This window comes from Mus pahari, chromosome 1, assembly GCF_900095145.1.
Source record: "Mus pahari chromosome 1, PAHARI_EIJ_v1.1, whole genome shotgun sequence".
In the NCBI taxonomy this organism is placed as follows: domain Eukaryota; kingdom Metazoa; phylum Chordata; class Mammalia; order Rodentia; family Muridae; genus Mus; species Mus pahari.
The window spans coordinates 141640995-141654219 of record NC_034590.1 but is presented as its reverse complement, the minus strand read 5'-3'; the positions used below and the strand labels follow the sequence as shown (position 1 = coordinate 141654219).

The following is a 13225-nucleotide window of genomic DNA, read 5'->3' as shown; positions in this document are numbered from 1 at the left end:
AAATTTTCCAGTAAGAGTTGCATTGTTCCAAATGTAATAAAATTCTTTGAGTTACCCTTTAGAGTATGTACTTTTGATTATCCTTAGCTAGATGACATCTTTGTCAACTAAAAGCAACCCATTTTTGCTAACAGATATTGATGAATAGAATCTACAGAATACCGTTCCAGGGAAATGGAAAAGAATTTGCATACAATATTGAAGCTGCATTTCAATGAGTGGTTTTTAAGCTAAAAATTCTGACACTCAAAACTATTAAACAAGGCAGTTACCAACAAAACCCCTTTTTTCCACAACATTGCTTCCTGGAAGAAATATGTTTAAATAAGGACACCATTCATCTGTAGGCATGTTCTAGTTTAGAAAATCTTTAATGTCAAGCTGCATGCAAAAAGAAAACATTTCATATTCTAACAGAAAATATTATGACATCCTAGGACACCTAAAATTTAGAACTTACAAATAGGTTACTCAGAACTGCTTATATGGGGATTTTACAAATTATATGAAAATACATTTTCAAACACATTAGCAATGATGAATTACTGTTTTTATATAACGGTAGAAACACAACTGGGTTAAAAATATCTAAGCCCAAAATACAGCACTTTAAAAATACTTACCGAAATAACCTGAGTTTATTCAACACTTTTAAAAGGCAGAGCATTTCACTGTTAAGTATTTTTCAATGTTATAATAAAAAAGAACACAGCAAGTAGATGTTCACAGGAAGAAATTAAATCAGAAAAGCTTAAGTTTAAAACAAGCAAATCTTATACACAATATTAAGCTACTCCAAGTTCTCCTTTTTATGCCCATAAATGTGTGCGTCTCTCATCCTCATTAGAGAAATATCTTTTGGCACATGGTGATTAACACAGACACTCGCAGCTGGTTGAGTAAAACTGTCCTACTACCCAGTTCTACATGGATGTTATCTACCAAAACCCCATCCCAAGGCATAGGGATCAGCATGGAAGAGAGGATGTAAGATGCTATAAAGAGCTGTAAGTAAGATATCCACAGCAAAACAGTATATACTGACTGAACGTGACAGGCTGGTCACATAACTAAACTCAGAGCAGCTGTGAATGCACACGTAACACCTGCATGAGATCAATCTGGCAAACAGCCCAGTGAGAGAGACAGAAGAGGCCAGGAAGTCCCACCCCTGAATGAAGACTATTGGTAACTGATGGATTCTGGGAGAGGAAAGGGATGTAGCTACTCAATTCTCCAGCAGATGGTCCTATACCGATGCATATATAGGCAGCGCTGGGCTCAGAGCTTTAAGAGAGAGAAAGAACACATGAAGTTTGGAGGGAAATGTGGCACAGATAGGGAAGTTGTAGGAATGGAATGGAATGTGGACTGTATCAAGACATGTGCATGTACAGAAGTTTCAATTAATTAAAACTAAAATCTAATAAACTAAAGACTTGCAACTCAAACAAAATACTCAGTTTATTGCATAATATGTATGTTCTTTATATTTATTAGGCTTTGGGATCTCTTTCGGAAAAACTGACTTCTGTGTGGAACATGCATTCCAAACAACTTATGTGGATAGAATCGAGACACACTTGTGTGAAGAAATGATGCGTATTTAGCTTTCTGAGTACAAAGTTCTCTCACAACTCAAGGCAATAATGATGTCACATGTACATCTAATGTCTTCTAGTATCCTTTTGATTATAATTCACTCAGAACCTTATAATCCACAGAAAACTAGAAAAATATACTTGGAAATCCTTGGTTAACACATTAGTCACAAACAAGAAACAGGACAATTAGTCATTGCAGCAAGATTGATTCTAGCTCCCTATACTCAAGATCAACATGAAAACCATTACTTGGGAAAAACCTATCAAAATTTAGAAATCATTATACTTGACAAGATTTAATAAAAAAAAAAAATCAATACTCTCAAAAACACCCATTTTGTTACTTTATAGAAAAAGTTACTTCCATCAAAAAACACCAATGGTTCATTCACAATTGCCTCTCTAGACTCTATCTGCAGTAGCAATAACTAAGACTACTCAAAGACGTACCACAGGCTGAGAATAGCTTCAAATATGGTAACACTGAGAGTAATTAATTGCAAACACCACTTCAACTCCTCTTAACATGTTTACAATTAACCCCCAATACTAATTCTTCCAATTCTCCTTACCCATAGCATGTTTTGCCCTAAGGTGAATGCATATACCTGGGATATCAGGACTCATGAGGCTTGAGCAGGTGGACCTCCAAGTTTCCAAAACACACAGGCTACAGTGATAGACCCTCTACTGACTGTAACATTTCTATAAATCCAAGTACCCAAGCCCCAGTTTCAGTATGACCACTTTACCCATTACCATCTGCCCACAAACAAAATAATACCTGGTGCTAATTATTTTGGTAAATAGACAGACATTAAACATTATTCTAAAGATAAAGAACTTGAACCTAGATGCAGGGTATGTTTCTAGCCCCAGCACTTGGGGGATAGACTGGGAATGTAAGTCTGTCTCAGCTACAAAAGCAAGTTCAAGGCCACTCTGAGCTACATGAGACTCTAACGAAGTAAAACAGGCTGAAGACATCAATCCGTGGTTAAGAGCACTCTTTCTTCTTCCAGAGGACTAAAGTTCAGTTTCCAGCACCCTTTTTGGGTGGCTCACAACTACCTCAAACTCCAACTCCAGAGTATCTGACCTTCTTCTATTGGATAACTCAGGCTCTGGAGTCATACAATTTCATGAATGTAACCTTTGAAAAATTGTGTAATAGAGTTGGTTTCCTCATGAACTACCACTGTGCTACAAATTATTTGAGTTATCCATGTAAGAAATTATCTTAGAGCTTGGTGTGTAAAATTTAACATTATTATCAAAGGATGGAGAGCTCAGGTGTTAAAAGTGCTTGCCATACAAACACGAGAACCTGAATTCAAGCCCCAGTACCCACATAAAAAACTGGGTATGATGGTTCACAGTTGTAATCCCAACACCAAGGAAACAGAAACAAGGAGATCCCTGGGGCTTAATGGCCAGCCAGTCTAATCTAAATGGTGAGCTCAAAGTCAGTAAGAGATCCTGTCTCAAAGGAGGTACATGGTGTTTTTAAAGATGATACTCAAGGTACCAACTAAAACACACATGTACCCAATACATATAAATATTCACATGTATTAAAAAAAGACTTGACATTATCTAACAAGGAATGGTAGGTTTGCAAGCCTATAATCCCAGCAACCAAATGCAGAGACAGGATGCATCCTGAAAGTCTGAAGCCAGTTCAGGATACATAGTGAGCAGAGCGACTTCTAGATAAGGTTAGAGATACACTGACTCCCTACCCCTCTAAACCCCAAAGGGTACATTTTCTAAAGCACTGTGAGACTCTATTCTATCCTATACATATTACTTATTAGAAAAAGGAAAACTGGCTGTCCTCGGAATTCTCTCCCCAGTCAGTCTTATATGTATCACCAGGAGCCTCTGAGGACCTCTACTTACCCAAGATCACCGTCCCAGTTTTGTAATGACCTGTCAGATGATCTTTTAAATGTCATTTGAATTTTTAGCATCTTGGCTATTTAAAGGATATACGACAGGAGTAAATAATATTTAGGAAGCCATAAAAGTAAATGGGGACAAGCTTACCAAAATGACATAAGGAAAAATTTGTCCATTTCCTTTTCTTTAACCTTTCATGGTTTGAAATTGCTTATACTCCTTTGACATATCATTGTTTTTAATCCTTCTTCATTTTATTTTCTTCATATAACACCATCAAGAGAATTTTCAGGGTTAAAGACAGAGTTCAGTTGGTAGAGTGGTTGTCTAAAGGGTAGGAGCCCTGTACTTGATTCCCAGTACCACATAAGCCAGCATGGTGGGTAGCACATGTCTCCTAGTCCAGCACTCATACTCGAGAGAAGGAAGAAGGAAACTTAGAAGCTCGAGATAATCCTTGGCTACAGTTCAGGGCCAGCTTAGGACATGTGAGACTCTATCCTAAAAACACAAAAAAGAGCTTTCCTAACACTTATATTTCCCTAGGACTTAGGATTTTATTGTGAGGAAAAGGAGATAATTTTCCTCACAGGTAAATTATGTATGGCCACTAAGGGTTTAAAAGCAACTTTAGAATTCATTAAAATCCAAATCTCCAGAAAATAAATTTCTCTCCAAATACCATGTTGATAAGATTCTAATAAAACAAGAGATACTAATTGAGGGGAGATAAAAAAACCAACTACTTTGTGTCAGACACTTTGTTAACCACACATACTTTATTTATATTAGCTGCCGTAAGGCATAATCATTGATACCAGCCTAACCTAGGCTAAAATACTGACAAGCTACACATTCCTCACAAGAAGCCTTCAACAATTGAGCCGATGTTCATCAAGGAATTCTCAGAAGATGTGTGTGTGTGTGTGTGTGTGTGTGTGTGTGTGTGTGTGTGTTATACCTAGTATCTTAAAAACATGTCAACATTAACTTTTGCATGAATACATTTTCTCTAACACACACACACACACACACACACACACACACACACACACACACACACCCTTTGAGTTTTAAAAATAGGGTCTCTCTCTATAGCCCTGGCTGTCCTGGTGCTTACTATGTAGACCAAGCTAGTCTTGAACTCAGAGATCTACCACCTCTGCCCACCACGTGCTGGGATTAAAGGCGTGTGCCGCCAACATCTGACATGTATCTATAATTCTGAGAAAGTGTCAATGATTCCTAGTTCAAGTTTTCTTGCTTTGTTTTTAAAATCCTTCTAACTAAAGAAAAAAAAAACTTAATTCTGAAACATTTATCATTTTTCATATAGGCTAAAAACTGTTATCCCTGATATAAATAGAAGGGAATTGATACAAGGAATGCCTATGTATCTTGATCTGATTCTCCAATGAGTTTCCCTTCCCAGACTGAGAATTCATGTGGTCTAATAATATGTAAGATATGACTTTTATTATAAAAATAGCTTTTCAAATGGTTAGGGGTAGTTGCCTAGTTTGCTACAGTCCTGAGTTCAAACCCCAACCTCCCATTCAGGGGGAGTAAGGAGTCGCTCATCCAGGTACTGTAATCCTAGCACTCTGGAAACCATCTGGAGGTTCACAAATCCAGGAGTTTGAAGACTCTGCCTCTTACTGATTAAAATTAAAGCAACGTCTGAGCAACTCCATTTTAAAGTGATAATCACAGCTTATGTAAGCTATTGTACTTGTCCAGTCTATACTGCAGCACTTTGACATTGAAAGTGTAATAAAAAAGCTTAATGTAATAAACAAAAACATAGGTCATTGAAAAAAAAAAACTCTAGTGCTTAGTATCATAAATAGGATGATTAATAGTCTGTTTACAACACCCTAAGTGCTTTAAAAATAAAAATTATACTGAAAACAAGTCATTTAGTATAACTAATTTTATAAATTCTCTTTACAATATATTTTCTGTATGTATCTACGTTTACAACTAAAAAACGACCTCTGTATATTCAACAGCCATGTCTCAGGTCAGACTGTTCTTTCTCTTCAGAGGTTTGAAGTTTGGGTGCTCCTGTATTATTGTGCAGAACCTTCTAGATGAAGTTTTTACAATAAGAGCTTATCATGATTGAAATTCTCCAAGTTAAAGATGTAGTTCTCCACTGCTATTCATCACAGTTTTACAGCCTTACATTTTAGGTTCCATTCTTGACTACGCACCTGGCCACATAGGTGCTGTAAAACACTGGAGCTGGAAGACAATAGTCCACACAGTACAATACAGTATAATTACAGCATCCTCTATTTGACAGCCACGTCACATTCCATTGCCTCCCTTGAATCTTGCAATACAGCAAAAATGATTTATTACAGCTTGTACAGTGGCATAAGTCAGTACCCCTAAATACTCTGGTGGCTGAAAAAAAAAGGGGACTGTATGAGACCAGAAATTTGGGGCTAAACTGAGCAACAAAGAAAGATCCTGTCTGTTTTGTTCATTTTAGAAACAGGATTTTGAAGCCAGGTATGGTGGCATATGCTTTAATATCAGCACTTGGAAGCAGAAGCAGGCAGATCTCTGTAAATTTGAAGTCAGGACAGCCAAAGCTATTATACAGAGGAATGTTATCTCAGAAAACAAAACAGAACAGATAAAATAAGGACTTGATTTGTGGCTCAGGGTGACCCTACATTCATGCTTTCTGAGTGCTGATATCACATGTGCTCCTATGGCTGGCTGACTAAATGGGAAAACAAGTAGGGAGGGGGTAAGCTGGTATATATATATATATATATATATATATATATATATATATATATATATATATGCATGCCACTAAAGCAATTCTCTTCAATGCATTCTCCACCAAAGATGGACTTCTCTGATGATGTACTAAAGTCAACAGGTAGTTATTCTACTTAAAAATTCATTCTTTTAATGGCCGCAAAGCTTTAAGAAAAATGATTACCCTCTCTATGTTATGTCATGATTCGTCTTACATATTTCCATAGCCTTCTGTTACCAAGGATTTTGTTACAGGAGCTCATCCATTTTATACAGCACATACCATACTTTACATATTGTAAAGAGAATTTGTAAAAGAGTTGTCTTCTATTTGTAAAAGCCATCTACTAACTTTCTGGTATTTTTTGTTGCTCAAAAAAAAAAAAAAAAATCCAGCTATATAATTATCTTCAAGTTGCCAGAGGTGAAACATTTAATTCTATCATGTAAAATTTACTGTAGATTTCTTATGCCTGTTGATTTAGACCAGTGGTTCTCAAACAGTTCCTCATGGTGACCCACAACCATAAAATTACTTCTGTTGCTATTTCATAACTGTAATTTTGCTACCATTATGATTCATAATAAACATTTGTATTTTCCGGTGATCTTAGGCAATCCCTGTGAAAAGATTGTTCAAGCCCAAAGGGTCACAACTCAAGTTGAAAACAACTGATCTATCTCATCTCCAACACTGATTCTAATCAAGAAAGTTTTCAACATTCAAAAAACAAAAAACAAAAAACTAACTCAGCTAAATAAATACAAAAGTTTTGTTCTGTGTTCTAACACAAAAATAAAGTACAGGCCCTATCCTTTGGGTAGTGTTATTTCTAAACCATCTTCAACTACTTCTAAAATTGTAAAATTGAATAAGCACTGGCTTACTTTGTGTTTAAAGCTTCAGGTCCAATTCCTATCTGTGCTATTTTGTATCATATTTTTTGTCAAATGATAATACTTCTTGGATAGAATAAAGCCTCAGGTAGCTGTTTTCCTAACTATTTTTCCACTTTATCTAAAGATAAACCTCAAGGTTGGAGGGGTGACTCAGTGACTAAGAGCACTTGCTGCTCTTCTAGGAACCTGGATTTGATTCCCAGCACCAACACTACAGCTCACAACTAGTTTTCTCTAACTCCATTTCCAAGGATACACTCTTCTGGCCAAAGTGGGCACCAGGCACACAAGTGGTTTGCATACATACATATAGGCAAAACATCCATAGACATTGTTTTTTTATTAAGATAAGACTCTTCCAAGAACTTAAACATTACTTGTTGGCAATAGCTAAACTAAGTCTATAACGCTAGTAACATGTCTCCATGCTCTCAGCCACAGCATTCACTAAATCCAGGACTACTCACCATCATGATGCCCCGACACCAGACCCTGCTACACTAACACCACGAAACCAGCATCACTAGTCCTGGCCAATCCCATTCTCATTTTGTGGGTTCTCACTGTTGGTTCTATTACCAAGGACTATGAGTAAAGTAGAATGACGATTCATTTGAGATAAGTAGTATTGGTAAGCTAGCCCAAACTACAAGGATCAGAAAAGAAAGATTAAAGGTGTCTATCGTTGCTCGCAGATATCCTGAAAATGAGTTTCTACCAAGTTGTTTGTTGTTGCCTTCTCCTTTAAATTTTTTTATTACTACTACTATTGTTATTATTATTATTATATGTCTATGGATATTTGGGCTACACGTATGTCTGTGTATCACATGCATTCCTGGTTCCCACAGAGGTCAGAAGAGGGCACTGGATATCCTTGGAACTATAGTTACAGACAGTTGTGACTATGTGGGAACTGGAGCTGGGTCCTCTGGATGAACAAGCAGTCAGTTCTCCAAACCTGAACCATATTCCAGCCCCTCTACTAACTTTTCTGTTTTTTCAGTTTTCTCAATTTTTATTGTTTTTAGTTTCATTTATTTAGACTTAAAAATGACCACAGGTATATGAAAACGTATTTTACTTGCGCAAGTAATGCAGATTTATTTATTTTCACTTCAATAATGAACCCCATTTTAAATGAATTTCCATCTTGATTGCTATAAGTTAAATTTCAACACTTGTTAAAAAGCATCTTTGTCAGTGGTATAAAATTTCATGCCTTCTCTGTTTTGTACCACTGAAACAACTTTTTCTTCTCTGTTTCCTAGGTTCTATAAGTTTTATAGATTTTACTGAGGAACTTCACATTCTAATGAGCACAAAAACAATGTTTTTCTTCATAAAGAAAATCTAATTATCTTTGAAAATGGGTTAAAAATTGGTTTTGTATGAAAACCATACTAAAATGACTATGGTGATACTAATTTATTATTTCATGTTACTCTTCATTTCTCCTTATAAAATTCCATCATTTGTGGTAAGATGGCCTCAAGGAGGAAGAAGAATTCACCATTTGCTTACCATCAACCTTCTCTCTGTATCTTGTTGGGGTTCATTAAAAATACTTATGATCTGGCAGAATTCCACAAAGCCATTCTGAAGATCTTGTACTCAGAAGTACAATTATGTCTCCATGAGAAGAAATTTGACACTATCAGCAAAGCATTTAAGACTATAAGTTTTAAATTGCAAAAACTACACAGAAGGAACTTGTGCCCATGGGAACTGCATAAGTTTTCTACATGACCATGAAGTCCTTCACACATGCAAGGATCGTCAGTTGTATATACAATGGTCTGATGACACAATTGCCTAGTACACAGGAATTTGATCTAAAGATGGCCATAAAGCATGCCACTAAAAAGACATGTATTTTAAGGGATTTTTAAAATGTCCCATTGGATATATGACTGTAATCAGGGCTTTTTCCCCATTTATCTGAGAACCTCAAAGACAGTAAGTAAAGAAAATATCCAATACAAAAAAAAGAAAAAAAATATAAATGAGACTGTTATTTTCAGGAATAAATGCCACACTATCTTATTTCTAACTCCATGCCTTAATTCAGGAAAGCTGCAGAGCACTAGAGTGATTCATTTCCTGAATACCAATTAGCAATTAGCTCAAGATTGACACACAGGAATCTTCTGATATTAATCCTCCTACCCAAATTTGGTTAATAATAAGCTATGCGATTATGAGTGTCCAGTTTGGGGTCACTCTCACAGTCATGCCCAATCCTGGCTCCCCAGGTTAGAATACTATTCTTTGTAGGATGCATGGACCTATGAACCTGCAAGCGACTCTCAAAACCTGGGGCAAGATAAGTTTTGTTCTATTGAAGATTTTGCTTAACAGGGTAGAAATTGGTTGATGTTTCATCAAGAAATTGACCATGGACATTTTTGTTCTCTCCTTTCTGTTCTCTGCTTTTCCCTTTTCCAGCCAACCCCACCTCCTCCCCCATTTCCTGTCTGCTAAGTTTTCTTTTAACCACCTTGTACTATAAAAATGCACAACCCATTCTAAGATTTGTGTTCATAGCACATGGCAAAAAGTTTCTGTGTGCTTAATAATATTTAGGTGTGTGCCAATAACTTTTGTTCCACAATTTTTAATAACAAAAATTTAGTGTTAGAATCTACGCTCTTAAAGTCAAGATCCCTCATAATATTTCAGAATATAACTTTATCTAGAAACGGAGACAGGGGCATAGAGATTTCATATTTGCAGGTAAGAGAGATGGAAAAGTTCTAAATTTTGTGATAATGCATAATCTTATGGATATATTTAAAAAATCAATGAATTATTTTCTTCAAATGGGTAAAATTATCTCAATTAAAAGCAGTTTCTGGTATTTTTCCCCTTATCCTCTTATAGCTATTACAATGTTTCCTAAACTAAATATAACCAAAACCTAACAGACAAATAGAAATCTGAACGTCCTAAAACAGCAATAGTAGGATGACTAAAAACAAGCCACTTCTAAGCCAGAGATGACTGACAGGGAAAGAAAGGGCCCTTACTGTTGGGTAACAATCTCTAAACACGCAGAAACAAAGACTGAACATGACCGCTAAATGATTTCTTCAGAAAGACTATTCAAAATAATCTTGCAATGCAAAGCTTCGCCTCTATACATGAAAACACGAAGTCCTCAACAACATGAGCACTTACTCATCATACTCGATATGATAAATAACGTCTTCATCAGCAGCAACTGAGTCTGAATTAGACGTAGAGGGTACATTGTCCAATTTATTTGTGTTCTCTTTGGAATTATGATTTACATTTCCATTAGTCCTTTTATAAGAATTGCCATTCTTCAGTGGAGTTTTGCCACGTGAATGTCCATCAGAAGCTCTAGTAACACTATGTATATGTGCTTCAAACCAAGCACCAAGGCCGACATCTCTGGCATCCACCAATTCATTTACCTAAAAAAAGTTTAAAATTAGTTAATGAAGCTTAATTTCATCTATTGCTTCAAAAACTTTAATATAACTCAAATTATTTGAGAGTTATTATTAAACAATATTTTTTGTTACTCATGTTTGAAATGATTACAGATTAGATCATAACTATTCTTTTAGATTATATTGTACTATTTTAATCTTGGTATTTACTAATATAACTAAACTTTGTCCCAATTTCCTTCAATGAAGTAGATGTTTTAGTTCTTTTTTTTTTCCCCCGCCCCGATGTTTTAGTTCTTCCTCACCCATGTCTATGCTCTACTTATAAAAACAATGATTATGTACGCAGGAATCATGTTAAGAATGCTGCCATTACAAAACCAACACTATAAATGAGACAATTTGTTCTATTAATTTCTTTATAACCCTAAAAATAACATACAATCAGTCCAACAAGAAACACTACATGAAAATAAAATTGTAAATGAAGGAATTATTCATAAAGAACAATGGAAAGAGTCAGCTAAACTAATATATACAAACTGGGAAGAGTTCTGCCATGGATTAGTAACTTGCTTGGCAAATATGCTCATTTACCACTTCAAAGAACAAAAGATAAAACAAGGACAGAGGTATAAGATACAAAACAGAAGCCTAGTAATGATCCAGACCTAACCAACAACTTTTACAAATAGAAAACATTGATTAGAACACAGGTATATTGGAATTAAGAAACAGGCAAGTTTTTAAAAGTTCTTCTAAAAAATGTGAGGACATCAGTAAGAGGAAGACAGTTTTATTTGTCTGTCTGTCTGTCTGTCTGTCTGTCTGTCTGTCTGTCTGTCTGTTTTTACCCCAGGGAAAGAGAGAAATCTCTTGAACATGTTTCCCCATGTCCTTACAAAGAAAATCTGAAATCACCAACACATGACCATCTCATCAATCTAGTTTTCCCTTTGTTGGCTAATTTTTATTGTAAACTTGACACAACCTCAGAGTCACCTGGGAAGAAGGAAACTCAATGCAAGAACTGCCTCAATCAGATTGGCCTGAAGAAATGTCTGTGATGACTACTATAGGAGGGCCCAGCCCACTGTGGGAGGCACTATCCCTAGGTAGGGAGGGGTCCTGGATATGTAAGAAACTTCAACACCTCAAAAAGATACTTGCTCAACTACATTTGTAGCAGCTTTTTCCACAATAGCTAGAAAATGGAAACAACCTAGATGTCCCTCAACTGAAGAATGGATAAAATGTACATCTACACAAGCAGATACTATTCAGCTATCAAAAAATAAGACATGAATTTTGCTGGAAAATGAATGGAATTTGAGAATATCATCCTGAGTAAGGTAACCCAGTCCCAAAAGGACACGCATGTTATGTATTCATTGATAAGTGAATAATTAGCCATGAACTACAGGTACCATGTTACAGTCTACACACCCAAAGACGCTAAACAAGAAGGAATGCCCAAGCAAGTAAGCTTGAATTTCACTTAGAAGGGGGAATAAAATAGTCATAGTAGGCAGGTGGAGGGAAGGAACTGGGAGGGAAGAACATGGGTAGGGCATGGGGGGTTTAGGATGAGGTGTGGGAAAGGACAAAGAGAGATGACTAGATAGCAATGGCGACTGACAGGGGTGAGGAGGTATGGGGCATCTCCAGAAGACAGATACCTGGTAAGGGAGGTGCCCAAGAATCAATGGGGGTGGGAGGGTGACCTTATCTATGATTCACTACATTGGGAATGTAGAACCTGAAGAGGCTACCTCCTGTATCCAGGCAGGAGCCCCAGTGGAGTAATGGAGACACCAACCCACTCATAAAACTTTCAACCCAAAATTTATCCTGTCTACAAGAAATGTAGGCATGGGGGATGGAGCAGAGACAGAGGGAATGGGCAACCAATAACCCACCCAACTTGAGACCCATCTCATGGGCAAGCACCAATACCTAACACTATTAATGATACTCTGTTATGCTTATAGACAGGAGCACACTGTCCTGAGAGGTTCTACCCAGCAGCTGACACAGACAAATACAGACACCCACAGCCAAACAGTGGATGGAGCTTGGGGACTCTTATGAAGAATAGGAGGAAGGACTATGGCACAGAAGGGGATAGGAACTACACAGGAAGACCAACAAAGTCAACTAACTTGGCCCGTGGGCTTCTCAGGGTCTGAACCCCCATCCAAAGAACATACATGGGCTGGACCTAGGCTTCCCCATATGGTATGCACTACTTATATATAGCTGATGTGCAGCTTGGCCTTTATGTGGGGCCTGAACAACTGGAGCAGGGTCATCCCGAAAAGCTGTTGCCTGTTTATTGTTCTTCTAGCTAGGCTGCTTGTCTGGCCTCAGTGGGAGAGGAAGCACCTAGCCTTGCAAAGATGTGCCAGGGCTGGGTGGGAGGGGATACCTAAGGGGACCCCTACCTGCTCAGAGGAAAAAGAGAACAGATGAAGAATTGTGGGAGGGGGTGACTGGGAGGGGGCAATGAGCAAGATGTAAAGTGAATAGGTAAAATTTAAAAAAAGAAAGGAAGGAAGGAAGGAAGGAAGGAAGGAAGGAAGGAAGGAAGGAAGAAAGAAAGAAAGAAAGAAAGAAAGA

General features: G+C 37.0%; 1 protein-coding gene across 1 annotated transcript in view; it reads right to left on the bottom strand.

Annotated features, from left to right (window-relative positions):
* Positions 1 to 13225, bottom strand: part of Uhrf2 (ubiquitin like with PHD and ring finger domains 2) — a 61480-nt gene that overhangs the window by 27395 nt on the left and 20860 nt on the right. The window contains exon 3 of the mRNA XM_021200625.2: positions 10368 to 10627. Within this exon, the coding sequence (XP_021056284.1) occupies positions 10368 to 10627 (260 nt within the window). The remainder of the gene's footprint in view (positions 1 to 10367; positions 10628 to 13225) is intronic.